At 41.5% G+C, this 18252-nt stretch overlaps 1 protein-coding gene across 1 annotated transcript in view; it reads left to right on the plus strand.

The window, feature by feature from the left end:
* Fto (FTO alpha-ketoglutarate dependent dioxygenase) overlaps positions 1-18252 on the plus strand; it is a 457526-nt gene that overhangs the window by 131245 nt on the left and 308029 nt on the right. Inside the window, exon 2 of the mRNA XM_017797386.2 lies at positions 7978-8055. Coding sequence (XP_017652875.1) covers positions 7978-8055 — 78 coding nt within the window. The remainder of the gene's footprint in view (positions 1-7977; positions 8056-18252) is intronic.

The following is an 18252-nucleotide window of genomic DNA, read 5'->3' on the forward strand; positions in this document are numbered from 1 at the left end:
TCTGCACTGAAAAGTCAGCTGTAATCCTAATGGGTTTTCCTTTATATATGACTTGTTTCTCTTTTGCAGCTTTCAGTATTGTCTCTTTGATTTTGTACGTTTAGTGTTTTTACTATAATGTGCCATGGAGAGTTTCTTTTCTCGTACTGTCTGGTGTTCTATATGCTTCTTGTCTTTCTTTAATTTTGGAAAATTTTCTTCCACGATTTTGTTGAAGATCTGGCCCATGTCATTATTTTGGGATTCTTCTCCTTCCTGTATGCCTATGATTCGTAAGTTTGGTCTTTTTATGGTGTCACACAATTCCTGCATATTCCATTATTGTGATTTCTTAAATTTTTCATGATTTTGCTTGAGTGGTCTAGTTCGTCCATTTTATCTTCCCGCCTTGATACTCTGTTTTTCATTTCATTCATCCTATTGTGAGGCTTTCTCCTGTCGTTTCTAATTGGCTTACTGAGTGTTTCATTTCCTTCCTCTTTTTCGCCTATTCTTCAATATTTCTAACTCTTTTCTGAATTCATTCAGAAGTTTATCCTTATCTTCCTTCAGTTCTTTGATTTCTTTTTTTCTGTGTTCTTTAAGTTCACTGAATTCTTTTATCATGTTTATAATTGTTCCTTTGAGTTCCATGTCCTGCATTATCTCTAGAGGATTCTCATTGTGCTCCTCTAGAGGACTATTGGTACTTGGTGGGTATATATTATTTTGGTTTTTCATGTTATTGTTTTTTCTCTATGATTTTGACATGTGAATTTCTTTTGTAGTTTCTGATTCTTGTGTGAGACTCAAGCCTCTTTTTGTGAACTTTATGTGTCTTTGTGGTTTAATTTTTGGGCATGAAAATCTGGTTCCTCTAAGCTTCCTGTTCTCTCTTTTAATTTTATATTGTAGTGGCCAGATTCCTTTGTCTTCAGGAGTTCCCACAGAGGCCCAAGTCAGATGAGGATCAGATGCTCTCAGGCTTTCTCCTAAGGTCTGGATCCCTCCAGGACAGATTTTGGCCTTAGGAATTTGGGGGTTGGACTTGTCTGGGAGCCAGGCCCAGGAAAGATGCTGGTCTAGGGAAGCTGGTGGCCGTGCCACCCAGAGATGCAAAGGAAGATGAGGGCGGGAGTTTGTTCCAAGGGCCCTTGGGGACTGCACTGAGGAGCTGGGTTGGTCTGGATGGAAAGGACCAGGAAGAGGAAAGGTCAGCCCAGGTGTCCAGGAAAGAGGCTGGCGGGTTGTCCAGACCCAGGGAGGCAGAGGGAAGTGAGGGTGGGGCCCGTCCCAGCGCTTCCCTGGGGACCGGAGAAGGAACTGAGTTGGTCTGGATGCACAGGATCAGGAAGAAGCAGTGGTGGTTCCCCAGGTGTCTGGGGCGCCAAGACAAGGAATGGGACAGGGCCCAGGCTAGGAGGAGAGACAGGCCGAGGAGATGGGAAGGTGAATGAGGCTGGGGGAGTCAAGGCGTGGAGGGCCCAATTGACTTACCCCGGAGAGCGAGCGCTTTTTATTTTCTTTACTTTTCATCTTGCCGCTGCATTGATTTCTACTGTGATCTTTTATTATTTTCTTCTTTTTTAAAGTAAATATTTCATCATTTATTTTAAAATTTTATTTATGTATTTATTTTATGTGTATGAATGTATTGCCTGAATGTAAGTGCACCCATGTTATGCAATGAATGCCTGCAGAAGTCAGAAGACAGTGTTGGATCCCATGGAACTGGAGTTATGGAGGGTTGTTAGCTGCCATGTGGATGCTGGGAATCGAACTTGGGTCCTCTATAGGAGCAACCAGTGTTCTTAACTGCTGAACCATCTCTTTAGCCCCATTATTTTCTTCTTTCTGCCTGTTTTGAATTTTATTTGTTCTTTTTAAAAATTTTTCTTTAAGTGGAAACTGGGTAATTGATTAGAAACAATTCTCTCTGTCTCCTTTTTTTTTTTATTTTTTGGTCTTTTGTGGGACAGGGTCTCCCTATAGCCCCAGCAGACCTGGAACTCACTATGTAGGCCAGGCTGGCCTTGAACTCACCGAGATCCTCCTACCTCTGCCTCCCCAGTGCTGGACTTAAAGACATGTGCCACCCCACCCATCCCAGAAACAATCTCTCTCTCTTTTTTTTTTTTGGTCTTTTTTGAGACAGGGTGTCCCTGTAGCCCCAGCTGTCCTGGAACTCACTATGTAGACCAGGCTGGCCTTGACCTCACAGAGATCTGCCTTCCTCTGCCTCTGGAAAGCTGGGATTAAAGGTGTGCGCCATCACACCAGCTTCAATAACAATCCTATTTTTAAACGTAGGCATTAGTGCTATGTATTTCCATCTAATTACTTTCTATTACATTCTATAAAATTTAAATCTTACAGGTTCATTGTGGGGGGGGAGTCTTTTTGAACCATGATATATTTAGAAGTTACTTGGTTTTCAAAAAATGTGGGGATTTTCTAGGTTAAATGTCTATTACTGGTTTTTAAATTATATTTTTGTTCAAGTATTTCTTTTATTACTTCATGGTCCTTTTAAATGTATTGAGACTCAGATGTGTGGTTATCCTGGCAAATCATCTGTGGGAATAAGCAGCAGATGTGGTCTTTGCTGTTGTTTGATAGAGTATTCCATACATTCTAATTGAATATTGCTGCAGCTAGGAAGTTGTAGAGTTTGCACCCAAAAGTCCACTCTTGCCTCTAAATCCTGTTTCTTTTTACATTCTATATTTTCAGAGAGAATGGGAGAGGGAATACAGAGTTTATTGAAATGGTTGGGAATTTTCTTTTTCTTTTTCTTTAAAAATGTAGTATATTGAACATAACATAATTTATTTCTTTTGGCTTAGCTGCTTCCTTCTGATCTTTCTGGTGTTAGTTGAGCACTGCCTTCTTACCCATTCCAACCATACTTATCAGTTTCCCTACTTGTTTAAAATTCTTATAAGATCACATTGTGTTTCTCATAATAGGCATAATAGTCTTTGGTGCCAAAATTAATTTTAATTGAATCAGCCCAAATATGATGTACAGTTTTAAAATAGAACATGGAAAGCTGGGTGTACCCATCTCTAGTCTCAGTCTCAACATTTGGGAGGCTGAAGCAGGAGAATTGCCTTGAGTTTGAGGCCAACCTGGGCTATATAGCAAACTCCAAGCTAGCCTTTGCTACTATCTAAAAACCAAAACAGAGTTAGTACATGGAAAATGAAAAATTGGTGGCAATTGAGAGTTATCAGGAGCATAATCTGTTGAGGCTCAAGAGACAGAAGCAGGACAGAAAATAGACTCCATTTGCTTATGAGACATACCCGTGTGTCTTCACTTATAAACAAGTTAATCTTTTATGTGATTTCTGAAAGACTATCAACCTATATCTCTGTTTAGCAAGATGTGAGCGGAGCTATGCCGCAGCTCTCAGTTAGATGGGATTGTGGACCTGCAGTAAAGTTCTGACATGCAACTTCAAACATTTCATGATTGTGAGCTGCCCTCTTTCTTACTGTAGGGTTGTGTGCCCCTTTGCTTGCTGGAGCTGTGAAGTGGGCCATAGCTGGTTCGGGGTGTTGGGGGATTGAGGCTTCTTATGCTGTTCTGCTAGGAGGGAGAGCTGAGGCCCTTTCTGCCTATCTATGTGGCATTTGTGAGCAGCTTGATGTATTTGACGGGAGTGTGACAGCCAAGAAACCTGTGAGCAATGCAGTGTGCTGCAGGGCTCAGCTGTGTGGAGTCATTGGACATCAGACTGAGGAGCAGCCACTAGCCAGATCTCACGAGTAAGTGTGAGCCCCTTTTCCCCAACAGAGTATGTTCTAGTGTGCAGTGTTTACCCGACTAGCTTCAGACACAGAGGAATCATTGGAGCTGCTTTACCTCTTTCACTCAAGTGTGCTGGTCTGCAAGTTTCCCCAACAAATACTGTATTGTAGTATATTGCTGAGAGAATATATTTCCTAAAACAAGCTCTAAATCATAAGTTTTCTATTTTTGTAATGGAGCCCACGTTAAGAATTAATAGGTAAGTTTGGTGTGGTTGTGCAGGCCTTTAGTCTCAGCACTTGGAAGGCACAGGCAGGTGGATCTCTCTGAGTTCAAGGCCAGCCTAGCCTACTTAGTGAGTTCCAGGTTAGCTGGGGCTACAGGGAGACCCTGTCTCAAAAAAAAAAAAAAAGAATTAATAGGTAATATGTTAACTAGGTGATAGATAGTATGGTCAGTAGGTAATACATTTACTTTGTTCACAAAGTATAAAACAGTATTTTTAGCAACCTCGTTCTGCCCTGTCCCCTCTACTCTTTTGCCTCAATTCCTGATTGTAGTAGTAGTTTGTCTCACAACCTATATGATTTTGTATATAAATACCAGCTGGTAGTGCACCTTATTTTGGGACCTTTCAATATGTACGTCTCTGTTTATTGAGACATCCTTCTGTTTCAGAGGTATCGGTTATTCCTAAATTCGTTTGTAATGTGTGCCAGAGTACATAAAATTTTGTCTTGTTTTAGAATGTGAGATCATTTATTATCTCTTAGAATAATGTACAGTTAGACCTCCAAACACATCTGTTTACCTATGTGTCATGTAATAAAGTACGTGTTGAACTTTTGACACCACTTATATAAAATATAGAGATTAGGTGATAGAGCTAAAATGATGACTTTTGTTTTATGATGTGCTTTTGTTTTAAGCAGGTCATATTTTTAATTTTATCTTTATTGGCATATATTAATTATATGAAATAAAGGATTACATTGTGAATTTTCATCCACGAATATAACGTACTTTGATCTCATTCACCTGAATTGTCCTCTTACTCCCTTCCCCTTTCTCTGGCCCCTTTTAAAAAACTTTCCCTAATAGGAACCTCTTTGTATTTGCTGTCACATTGTTTCAGTGTGTGGCTGTGCTTAGCTTGTCTCACTGTCCTCCATGGACGGGCATTTGCACTTTCATCTTTTTGTTTCAATGAGATAATTCACATACCATAAAATCCATCTTTCTGAAGTTCAGTGTTCGTTGGCTCTTTTTGTTTTGCTTTGTTCTGGTCTTTTTTTTTTTTCAAAGACAGGGTCTCCCTGTAGCCCCAGCTGGCCTGGAACTCACCATGTAGACCAGGCTGGCTTGGAACTCATGCCTGCTTCTGCCTCCTGCTGGTATTAAAGATGTGCACCATCATGCCCAGCAGCAGTTCACTGACTTCTAATGTTCCCAAGCTTTTTGTTCTACAAATAATGTTGTAATGAGTAATCTCATGTGTACATTTTTCTAAATCACAGCACAAATGCATTTGTTGGGTACATCCTCAGAAGCAGGATTCTGGGTCAAAGGGTTAAAAGTATTTGAATTTTAGGAGGAATTGTCAGTTGCTCTCTCTAGGTATTTCATCCTTTTGGCATTCTTGACCACAAATTATGAGAAGACCTGTTTAAAGTCTTAATTTTATAGCGTATCAGAACTTCAAAGTATGATGTTCTTGAATTAAGTTTAACTCAATATTGATTTCACTAATGGGAATATGACTAAGACATTTAAATTTCACAAATACTATTATTTATAATTGGTCTTGTTGAGTACTGGTAAATTCAAAGTGGTCAGTGTTGATATAGAGAGAATTCATTTGTGGGCATGAGCTAGGGATTTCCTGACTCGGTTATCACTGGTCATGTGGACACTGTGAAGCCCTTGGCATTATAGTGAAAAATTTGGTAGAGGAAGGCCATTGCTGTGCTTCCTTTTTTATAATAGGGGTGTTCTTGAAGAATTTCATCTTTGAAGACTCAGTTATTAACACTTGCTGTTCTTCGGAGAACTGGAATTTGGTTCTCAGCATCAACACAGGGCAGTTCACAACTACCTATAACTCTAGCTCCAGGGAATCCAACACCCTCTTCTGGCCTCTGTGGCCACACATACATGGTTACACCCACATACCCACATTCACACATAAACATATGTAAACTATAAAATAAATCTTTAAGAAAAGAATTTCATCTTTTGATATAGTCTTTCAAGTATAATGTTTTGTACCTGTCTGATGGTTTGTACCTCAACTGAACTGAGAATTGTTTTCACAGTAATTTAGATGAAGGATTAATTATGAACAGTTCAGCCTCCGTTGGTGTTTACTGACCTATGATATAGATCTCTTGATCTTTAACCAGACTTTGGTGGAGTACGGAATTCCTCTCAGAAACATACACCTTATCCACAGATTAGCTTTAATAATAGACTCTCATGAAGAGAATTGAAGGTGGTATTTGTAAGGTAGAACTTGTGAATTATTCAGTGCTTAATTTTTGGTGGCATTTATAAATATTATAATGCTTTGTGTTTATAAGTAGTACTCAAGGCTAGTAAAAAGATCATAGGGAAATGCAGGCTTTCCTGTGCTTCAAGTCAAAGTAGAAGTGTAGATTTGGAGTGAAGTAGTGTGCTGTACATGAATGTGAATAAGCGTGTGTTCATGGACAAGTCAGTGGTTCTTTTTATGTCTGTACTACTGAAGTACAATAAACCATTAGGCAACCTTTCATTAACGAAACTCTGATTTGAACAGTTGTTTGTTAGTATCACATAAGGGAATGTTGTTTATACTTTACCTAGCAAGTCACTCACCATTATGGAAGAGAAAATAACCACTAAAACAAAAGACTTTAAATAAAGTAGACTAAGTAGACTAGAATTATGCATAAAGTAGATTATACTATTCAGATTCATGTGGATTTACTGGTTGTTATATTTCTGTTACTCTTTCATTGTTCATTTTGGAGTGTAATTTAAAAGGTTTAGAAGATTCGGGTTCTACCCCAAAGGATGCTTGCTCTGAACTATGGTTATGGTAGGCTTGGGCGTGAAGGCAGCTCCCTTTGGTGAAAGAGGATAATACTCGGGGCTGTGTCTGGTTCAATGGGTGGAGCACTGTATAAAGACAGTGACTATTGGGGCAGGTGAGGAATAAAGTGTGGTTTGTGTTTAGCAGATTGTTCTGTATTGGGTAGGCCTCCATTGGCCCAGGGCAGGGCACATGTGTACTGTTCTTACAGTGTTTCTTTGCTGCTAACAGTAGTTCTGATGGATGCCTTTCCCCCCCCGTTTTATTTGAAAACCACTTGTTTCTGCCATTTTTCTTCTGAATAGTTTGTATATACATGCTTTTTTTGTATGTATATATACTCACACATATGTGCTATGTATGTGCTACATAACACACAGACTGTGTATCTATACAATACAGGGTTAGGCATTCTTTATGAAAAAGCAAACAAAATACAACCAACCAACCAACCAAACAAACAAACAAACACAATAACCTCCATTTGATTCCCTGTAAGATTCCATAAACTCTAAGGCCCCATTGCCATTACTTGTTCACATATTAAGTACTAGTTAAAGACCTGCTTTTGTGCAATAGCCTCAGATGATGGCAGGTGGATGCTGACAAAAAGATGCTGCATAGAAACTGAAAAGGAAGCAAGGAGGCCTAACAGGAAATTTAGTAGTTTTTTAGAGATGGAAGACCACTTTAAACAAAACACTCCTGTAGGTGGGCATGATCAAATAAGTGTTTACAGGTAGAGGAGACATTCCAGCCATGTCAGAGGAGATGCTTGTGCGGAGATACTTGTGCCTCATGTAGTATTTCCAGGGATGGTATCACAGAAGGCCTAACTGTGTCCAGACTGTGCAGAGAGGAAGGCTTGTGCTAGAAAACTGTAGTGGCTAACTCAAAACATCACCCAGGTAATGATGCAAGGATGCATGAGGAATGAATCAAATTGTCTTGTGAAATGTGACAGTGAGTGCAATCATTTTTTTATGAATACTTCAGACATCTTGTAATCTAAAATGTATGTAACTTAATTGGTATATTTTATAATTGAATTTACTTTCTGTCTTAGAAAACATACATTCAAGTTGGCTAAGATTTTTTATGTTTTATAGGAAAAATAATGTGTTGGGCTATTTCAAATTCAGTAATATGTAATTCTTATCTTTAACCAGAAACTAAGGCTTCTTGAGGAGCTTGAAGATACGTGGCTTCCTTATCTGACCCCCAAAGATGATGAGTTCTATCAGCAGGTAAGGTGTTTGAGTTGCTTTTGGTTTTTGTTTACCAGTTTGTCATGATGTGATGTGTTGTGGTCCACCATATTTTGTTAGTGAAACTACTAGGTGCAGAAGCTTGATTCCAGGTGCCCTACCTACAGACAAGAATCCCCTCATGGTCTGGTTTCTCTGTGAATGAGTGCCTAGGCATAACGCAGCGTTTACTTCCCCAACACGCATGGTCCCTCCCACCTTTGCACCTTTCTGCTCATGCTGTTTTTTTTTTTTTTTTTTTTTTTCCTACATTGGTCTTTTTGAGACACGGTCTCCCTGTAGCCCCAGCTGTCCTGCAACTTACTATGTAGACCAGGTTGGCCTTAAACTCACAGAGATCCTCCTGCCTCTGCCTCCCAAGTGTGCCACCATGCCCAGCTAGAGAAGATTTTTAAACAAGATAAAGTAACCAAAACCCACTAGTCTGCATATATGACACACATCAAGGTAGATTCACTATTTTAATCTATCACACACAGTCCATAATTTTAAACAGGCCAGACCTACATAGAATAAGCTGCTTCTCCTATCCTGTTGCTGTGTGGCTGATTCTATAGGAGTTCACTTAAGCATGGGCTCCTCTGAGGGTGCCCGGCCTTACTTGACCTCCAGGCCAAGGTGAGCTTCTTGCACCCTATAAATAAGTGTGCTGTATGGCCTGCCTGTCTTACTCTCTTGGGATTCTGCAACTCTGACTCCGAATTCCTTAGCACTCTTTCCCTTAGAAATGACAAAAAAAACCTGAGTCAAAATCACTCATAAAGAAAAGGGAGGGAGGGTTTATTGATATTATTTAGAAATCTAGAAGCATGTGGGTGAATCCAGAGATGGTTACTGATCCCTTCTTTTCTCAGTTTTGTGGCCTGGCATTCCTGTGTATGAGCTCATGCTGAGTAGGTGCTCATCTGATAGCCTGGTAGGACTCGGACAGCCCAGGGGATATGTGGTCAACAACCTCTGGGATTACAGAAGAAGCTAGTGAGCTCTTTTTTCCTGGTTCCATCAGACTCCCTAGGAAGTGGTCACAATGGTCTGGTTAGAATCATTGTTTTTGCCTGGACTAGTTCATGTGCCTCCCTCAGAGTGGGGTTCAGTGGCATTCCTACTCAACCCATATGGATGGTGAGGGTCAGAGATAGATGATACCCCCAAAGGAAAAAAAAAATTAGAGTTCTGGTTCCAAAGAAGAAGAGAGAGAAATGGTAGATAAGCAAAAAAGTCAACGTTTCACCCATGTTTTTTGCTACTAGAATGTATACTCTTGAAGTATGGAAATGAGGCCATATTACTAGCAATAGCACCTGCTTTTACACAGTAAACCTTAACCACTAAGGCAGGGAGGATCGAAGGTGTTCACATAGAGCTGCAGCCCAGGTCTCCCTGTATGGTCTTTCTCTCATCTGTCTTCCCATTAGCTCTTCACTGTCTTTTACTTACCAGTTCTCTTACAGGTCTGTATGGTTTCCCTCTCTGCCTCTTTAAAAAGGGGGGATTTCCCTGAAATCATGCCAACCCCTTGCTTCACTGCCTCATCCCCTCACTCTCTCAAATTAACCAGACAGCCTCCTATGTGAGGCCTTCTTGTTCCAGCCTCTGCCAACATGATGTTTTCCTTGTGGAGCCCCTGTACTCCCATGAGTGTTCACAGTTCTTGGGCTTCCTCCATAGAAAACTTGCTACACATCACCGGCCAGGAGACTTGCCTCTGCTCCCTCTGCTGTACTTTATCTCTACCGTCCATCTGATTTCAATGGTATTTATTTATTTATTTTTATTTTTGTGATGCTGGAAATTGGGATGGATCAAGCCTTGGACATGCCAGGCAAGTGCTCTACCAAGTGAGGTATTGCCCCAGTCAGTCCCATTACAGCTTTTTAAAAACATCCTTCTTTTTCTTCAGTGCCTAGAGCCTATCAGGTGTTTAGTTTGCTTGAATGAATGAATCCTTGCATTAGTATTTATTTATTTTTGAGACAGGGTCTCATGGTATATCTCAGGCTTTTTAAAAGATTTATTTATTTGTATGCATGTGTGCATGAGTATCCATGGAGTTTAGAAGAGAACATTGGATCCCTTGGAGCTATGAGTGGTTGTGAATCTTCCAATGTGGGTGCTAGGAACTAAACTCTTAACTGCTCTTAACTGCTGAGCCATCTCTCCAGTCTAGGGTGGTTTTGAACTCACAATCTTCCTGGCTCAGCCTACTCAGGACTGGGATAACTGGTGTGTGTCATGGTGCCTGTCCAGTTACTTTTTAAAAGTCAATTTTATAATGAATTTAGTGTTATTTGAGTTTTGTTTTTACCCTTATCACAACCTCCCTTGGGAGGTGGCATCTTAGAATAGAGGAATGAATACAGAAATGCAGTGTCCATTAGCAGCTTCTTATTTGAGCTTATCTAATTTGCCAAAAGTATCTGCAGTGAACATGGAGTTTTTATTTTATTTTATTTTATTTTATTTTTTGCAATGAGAAAAAATGTAATTTAAAAAGAAACCTTTTAAAGTAGGCAAAACCACAAAAGCAGTCAGCTCTGAAATGCTTGCTGATATTCCCACTGACATATGCCTTCTGGTACTTTGTTATATACCAGCTACTTCAGCTTTTGTGTTGTACAAGCAGTACAGGACGAACCAAATAGAAAAGGTTATCAGCCTGCTGTGCTCTGACCAGCCACACACACTGGGGACAAATGGAAACTCAGATGCAAACAGAACAATGCCTCTAGGCTCCTTACTTTTCTGTGGCTCACAATAAAATTTAGATACCAGTATCTAATCGTGTTAAATACGCCTGATAACAAGGCTTAGTGCTTCTGTAAAACCTGTGCTGTTGTATATACTTATAGCCCCAGCTACTTGAGTGGTTGGGCCTGGAGGATTGCTTGAGCCCAGGAGTTCAGAGCCTGAGGAACAGAACCAGACTCTCATCAAACAAAACAAAAACCAAAGCAGAACAGAACCAGAACAAATCAAACAACAGTTTAAAAAAAAATTGAAATAAACTTACTCGCTTAAGAGATGCACTGAATTAGATAAGAGCTCCCAAATACTTTCGACATTTTTGACCTTTGGAACAGAGTATGTTGCTAAGAGAACCAAGGACTCTTTTAGCTAAGAAGCTGGCTACTTTTCTTTGGGGTCTTTTTACCCTAACTAGAACCAGAACAAATCAAACAACAGTTTAAAAAAAAATTGAAATAAACTTACTCGCTTAAGAGATGCACTGAATTAGATAAGAGCTCCCAAATACTTTCGACATTTTTGACCTTTGGAACAGAGTATGTTGCTAAGAGAACCAAGGACTCTTTTAGCTAAGAAGCTGGCTACTTTTCTTTGGGGTCTTTTTACCCTAACTACTTCCTACATTCTATTCTTTTTATTCTTATCACACCATCCTCTGAAGAGGTTACACAAATTGCCAATAGGGAATAGCGATGCAGACCATTCTGTCTTCTTCCATGCTGAACAGGGACACAGGGTGAGGCAATTAGAGTACCCCTTCATTGGTCTATATACTAAGAAGCCCCAGGGCATTTCGACTTTCAGCCAAGAAACTGGCTACTACTCTTTGGGGTCTGTTTACACTGCCTAGCCAATTCCTACCTCCTCACCATCCTCTGAAGAGGTTACCCAAATTGCTGATAGGGAATCGGGACGCAGACCACTCTGGCTTCTTCCATGCTGAACAGGGATGCAGGGTAAGGCAACCGAGGTACCCCTTCAGTGGGTCTATCTAAAAGACTCCCAAATTGCATAACTCTTATCACCACGTGGAGGCAGGATCCTGGCACTCTCAGGCAGTCCCCTGAGTTTTCAGGCCCTATGCCAGAGGCTCCTACCTCCTATTCTTATCACACCATCCTCTGAAGAGGTTACCCAGCTTGCACATAGGGAATCAGGACACAGACTGCTCTGGCTTCCATGCTGAACAGGGATGCAGGGTGGGGCAGCTGGGGTACCCCTTCAGTGGGTCTATCTAAAAGTCTCCCAAATTGTATAACTCTTATCGGTAGGGGGAAAAGAAAGTCCTTGATTGGTGAATAGGAGATGTGAAGGAGAAGTAAAGGCAAGAGTAGTTAGCATCACAAGTTCTTGACAGGGAACTAGAAAAAAGAACAGGGCAAATTTCAAATGTTCATATGAGAGTCCATTGGAATTTCTTGACGAGAGCTTCCAAAAGCATCCCTCTATTGGGTTCTTCCTCATTTTTCTTTTGTCTTCCAAGGCTGGACTCTAGAGTGATGGATTCAGGATTTGTTTTCAGGTATTTTGATAGTTGCTGGAGTGGTTAGAATCAGTGTCGGTTCCATCTCAAAGGCTTCTAGATGGGGTGGAAAACAAATTTATCCATCTCTTTAGAACAATAGCGGGTTGTCTCCCTTAGCTATGGGTAGGGACTACAGTATTTCAGAACAAGATTTGAAGTCTTACATCTGAGCAGCACTTTCTGGTTAGTAACAAAATCATCAATGAGAAATAATTGTCTACCTCTTCTGGGGTCGGGGGGACATTAGAGCAGCAAAAAGCCCCATAATAAAAAAAAAGAAAAGAAGAAGAAGAAAGAGTACTTGAAGTTATTAGAAAAAAATGATGGGGAGATATGGGAGGAGTTGGAGAGGAGGGAGTGGGCATGGATTTGATCAAAACACCTTATATGCATGTATGAAATTCTCACTAAATTATTTTTAAAAATTCTAAATCCATTTAAATGGGGAAAAAAAGAGATGCACTGAAAATACTCACTAGTACATTTTACTTGTATACATCTATGACTCCCTCTGTGCCATACATGTACCCTCATGCATTGATGTGTCTACCTACCTTTCTACTCTTGACCCCCCTTTTCTCCTTCTCTCCTAGCATCCTTTCCAGTCCCCTTAAAGTGTTTCTTAATTTCTTTCTGTCCCTGCTCCTTTTCCCCTTCTCCAGCGACTTGTATTCTGTTCTGTCCTCTCTAATGTCCTGATTCTAATGGAATTGGGTGGTATTTGTCTCTCTATGACTACCTTGTTTCATTCAATATAGTGTTCTCCAGTTGCATTCACATTTCTGCAATAACAGGATTTTCTTGTTTTATGGCTATATAGTATTCTGTTATGTAAATATACCACATTTTCTTTGTTCATTTACCTTAGCTAAAAATATCTGTAGATAATAGAAATAAATAGTTCAGATCTGTGTAAGGGCATTGAGGCCCTTACACAAGAATATCAGTCTGGCTGCCAAACTAAAACCTTGGTGCCGTACTGCTTCCATGTGGGGAACGCTGGTGACCTCTTACTATGTGCCAGGCCCTGTACTGCATCTTTTGTCAGTGCTCTCACATTTAGTAGCCACATCAGCCTAGTTTCTCTTTCCCAGAAGCTTGTAGTCAGCACCTAGGGCAGGTCTTAGCACTGAATGTCAGAACTGCAGGCCAGGCTCAAATTGATCTCACTCTGAGGCTGGTGCTCTTTTTGTTTCTCTCTGTATCATGCTCCAATTCAGAACACCTGGAGAAGCAAAGAAATAGGAAACAACAGTGTCAACAGCTCAAAGCTGACCACCGAGAGCTGCTGCAGGCTTGCCTCAGGACTGAAGAAAATGAGCCGTTCTGGAGTCAGAAGACAGACTCTGGCCTCCAGATACTAGTGCACGCTCACCGTCCAGGGCAGTGCAGCTCTCCTCTGCATGCCCCTGCACTCACTCACTGTGCACGTTCCTTTGCATGTGCCAGGTGGTTCTATTCCAAGAGAATTGCATGTATTGCTCATTTAAATACCACTGCAGTCCTCTGAGGCAGCTGTTGTAAAAAACTCATTTTGAAGCTGAGGAAACTGAGGCACAGGAAGGTTTAAAAACCTGTTTGAGATTTAGAAACAGGAAGTATGAGGACCAGAGTTTGCACCCAGGCCAGGTAGAGAACTCCTGGGTCTGTAGGTGTGTACTGTTCTGCTTCCCTCTTTTTCCGCATCTCTTACTCTCTCTGACATCACTTGCCTTTTTCTCAGTGCCTCACATTCTGTTCCCATTCCTGCCTTTGACCTCCAGCACTCCAGCTCTGACTGCTTCCTGGGGGTGCTACTTGAAAGTCTTTAGGTACATCTTTTTTAATTTTTTTATGTGTATGAGTTTTTGCCTGCATGTATGTAAGTGCATTCATGTCATGCAATGGCCACAGAGGTTAGAAGAGGGCATCAGAAGAGGGCATCAGAAGAGGGTATCCCTTGGAACTGGAGTTACAGATGGTTGTTAGCTGCCATGTAGGTTCTGGGAACTGAACCCAGGTCCTTTGCAAGGGCAGCCATTTCTCTAACCCCTTCCAGGAACATCTTGATGACCCATATTAATTTCTTACAGTCTTTGGTTTTCCCATTGATGCCAAGCAATATTTTAGGAATGAAAGATGAAGTTGTAGAACAGGGTATGGTGCTGTGATAGGCGTTTAATCCCATCACTCAGGAAGCAGAGGCAGAGGCAGAGAGACAGAGAGAGGGGCAGAGAAAGAGAGGCAGAGAAGCAAAGAGGGACAGAAAGAGAGAGGCAGAGAGGCAGAGGCAGTCTCTGTGAGATTGAGGCCAGCCTGGTCAAGTTCCAAGCCAGCTGGAGCTACAGAGAGGCCCCATCTCACAAACCAAAACCAAAAACAGTAACAAAAGATGAAATTGTGAAAAGCGATAGAGGATTCCTGTTTTCCTTGAGTTTATTTGTGGCATGGGTGGTGTGGGTGGACCCTCGCCTTTTGGAGGTATTGGAACTAGCCATTCCATACTTGGAGTGGAACATTCTAGGTCTAAGGAACAGCAAAGCCTTTGAGGTGTGTTTGAGGGACAAACACCTGTGGGGTGAGAGTAGGGTGGGCAGAGCCTCTGAGGTCATATGTTGACAGGCTCGGTTAGAGAAAACTCGCGGTGTTCTATCATAAGAGCTCTGGCTGTGATTCTTCTCGGGGAGAGGAGAGGTGAAGGGCTTGGAGGATAACCATGACAGGACTTAGCTTTTGTATGGACCTGTGCTCCTCAGCACTCACTCTCTTCTCTGGTTGGGGCCCCTTATTCTGCTCTTCAGGTTAAGAACCTGAGTATTTTCTTCTGCTGCCCATTGCTTCTGCTCCTGCTCAGTAATTAGACCCTGGCAGTTTTACTCCCCCAAAATCTCTCACATTCTTGCTGTTGCAGTTTAGGCCCATGCTTATCTTCTACTTTCATCTTCAACACTGTCCTTTGATGGATGATGTATACCTTCCAGTGCCATCAAAGCTGTGCTCCTGTAAATGTGTCTGGCTTCACCTCCTTGCTTTATACATTTTGTTGGGTCTCTCTTTACTTCCAAGGTAAAGCTCAAACTTAGCCCATCTACTTATTACTTATACGGCCATTGACAATAAGATTCCAAACTGCTCTGTGTTCAATCTCTGCCCATTACCTAATACAGGATTGGATAGAACTGCTACCCTAGAGTGTCTTGCTGTATCTGACCCTGCTCTACCTCTCCTCCTCCCGGCCTTGTGCCTGCCAGTACCCCTCTCCTCTCTTCTGTCTGGTACCACTTATTTGCCCCAAGGAAATACTATCTTTACTTAAATACTCTGTATTCCGTGACTATACCTACTTGTAAAGTATATTCAAACCTAACTGTTTTCTGTTTCTGCTGCTTCCATTGGGGCCAAAGCTACTCTCACCCACCCCTGTGGCAACTACCTCCTGGTTTCCCATGCTTCCTCAATCTAGTGTCCTCTCGCTCTGCTTTAGTACGATGTCCAGAGCAATCTTTTTGAAATTTTTTTGATTTATTTTTATGTGTATGAGTATTTTTCCTGCATGTAAATACACCCATGCATGCAGTGCCCACCGAGACCAGAAGAGGACGTCAGATCCCTCAGAGCTGGAGATATGGATAGTTGTTAGCTGCCATGTGGGTGCTGAGAACCAAACCTGGGCCCTCTGCAAGAGTAGCCAGTGCTCTTAGCCACTAAGTCATCTCTCCAGTCCCAGAGAGTAATCTCTTTTTTAAAAAAAAATATATTAATTTGTAAGTTCAGTGCTTTGCCACAATGGGAGGAAGATTATCCCATACCTACCACCCCCTTCAGGGCTCAGGGACTTTTGTGGAAGCAGTTAGAAGAAAGACTGTGAGAGCCAGAGGAAGGGGTGGAATGTTAACTGGAAATATCCTCCGGCCACTATGTCAGCGAACTATAGTCACACCTCCTTCCTACGTTCATTATGGAGTGGAGAGGGGAGTCAGTTACCCCTCCCACCTGATCAGTCGATCTTAACTGCATGGGGACGGTTCAAAAGACATATAAGCAGAAAACACCAAGAGGCACCTCTCTCACCATTTTGTGCAGCTGTTGGGAGGTCACAGGATCTGTATTTGAATGTGGACTTTAAAATGCAGCTGTAAATGTGGGGTGCCCACTGTTCTGTAAATAAACCCCTACCCTATGCTCTGTTAAAAAAATAGTAATAATAAATAAATAAAATATTTGTAAAAACCCCAAACAAAAAATACATTCATTTATTTTGTATGTGTGTTTGTGTATATGTGTGTGTATACATATACATACATACATACATGCATACATGCACACACCTGTGTATATGTATGGGCATGCTTGTGCCATGGCGTGCATGTGGAGGTCAAAGGACAACTTGCAGGAATTAGTTCTCCTCTTTCACCATATGGGTCCCAGGGATTGAACTCAGGTCATTAGGCTTGGCAGCAAGTGCCATCACCTACTGAGCCACCTTATCAACCCTTAGAGTGATCTTTTTTTTTTAAAAAAAAAAGTTATTTTTATTTTATATTTAAGAGTGTATTGCCTGTATTTACATGCACCTATGTCATTCAGTGCCCTCAAAAATCAGAAGAAGGTGTTGAGTTCCCCTGGAACTGGAGTTATGGACAGTTGTTAGCCACCATATGGATGCTGGGAATTGTACCCAGATCCTCTGCAAGAGCAGACAGTGCTCTTAACTGCTGAGCCATCTCTCCAGCCCCCAGAGTGGTCTTTTAAAGACATGAATTAGCTCCTTCCATTTTCTTGCTTAGAGCCCTTTGGTAGCTTTCCAGTTCATTCAGAGTAGAAACCTCAAAGCCAGCACTGGACATTGACCTCCAAAACACCCTGTTCTCTGGCCCCTCTCCTCCCCTCTCACCTGATTTCCTGCTCTCCCAATTCCCCAGCCTACCTCCTCTTCTTGCTGTGACAATATTTCTCTTCCTGGAATAAGCCAAGCACATTCATACCCCATGGCCTTTGTACTGTGTTTCCTTCCCCAGGCCTCTGTAGGACTGGCATCCTCACTCTTGCATTCTTCTGTCTTCTTGTCACCTTGCCACAGAGATGTGAGATAGCCACGCTCACCCCAGCAGCACTAGCCTGCTTACTGCTGTGTATTTATTTGTTTCTACCTGGCTCTTCTCACAGAATATGAGCTTCCAGGGAGCATGGAGTTGTTTTGCTCTTTTGCTTCCCAGCACTTTGTGCTTTGCAGATACTATGTGCTTGACAGGTCTATGATCCCTAAATGAGGACATCTAGATCTCCCAGTCAGCCCTCCTCCCGTGTGTACTCGTATGTCTGCTATGCTAAATTGTTTTCCATTTTTCATCTGTGTTGTTAAAACTATGAGAAACTTAAAGTAGGACCTAGCTTGTTTTATCATTGCATTTATGGCACTTTTCCAGTGTCTAGGGCATAGCATGTTGGTTAGATGTTAAATAAGCACACAAAATAGCATGAATTCTTGAGGGATAATTGTGTGAATGGACATCTTTGTGTTACTAGCAAAGTACTGGCTTCACCAACCTGGTTGTGATCTCTGCAGCAGAGTCTAGGCAGGTTTTCAGAAGTGGATTCTTTGGGCCTAGCTTAGCATTATGTAGCTGGAGGCTGGGCCAAGTGAGTATGTAGCCTTTTTGTGTTGGGATGGCGGCCAAGTTGCTAGGATTGTCAACAAAAATTATATAGAGAATATTATGAACAACAGTGTACAAGTTACTCTGGAGTGTACAGTATAAAGTGTTACCAGCAAAGTATATGAATAGCCAGGTTAGAGACAGACTCACTTGAAACTGGGCTCTTAATATTTGGTGGAGGGCATTTTTCAAGCTCCTTATTTACAGGTTGTAAATTTTATTTTATTTTTTACTGAATATGGAATTTCTTGGGGCTTCATTCAAGTGAGC

This window comes from Nannospalax galili, unplaced genomic scaffold (genome assembly GCF_000622305.1).
Source record: "Nannospalax galili isolate Female #2095 unplaced genomic scaffold, S.galili_v1.0 scaffold274, whole genome shotgun sequence".
Lineage (NCBI taxonomy): Eukaryota > Metazoa > Chordata > Mammalia > Rodentia > Spalacidae > Nannospalax > Nannospalax galili.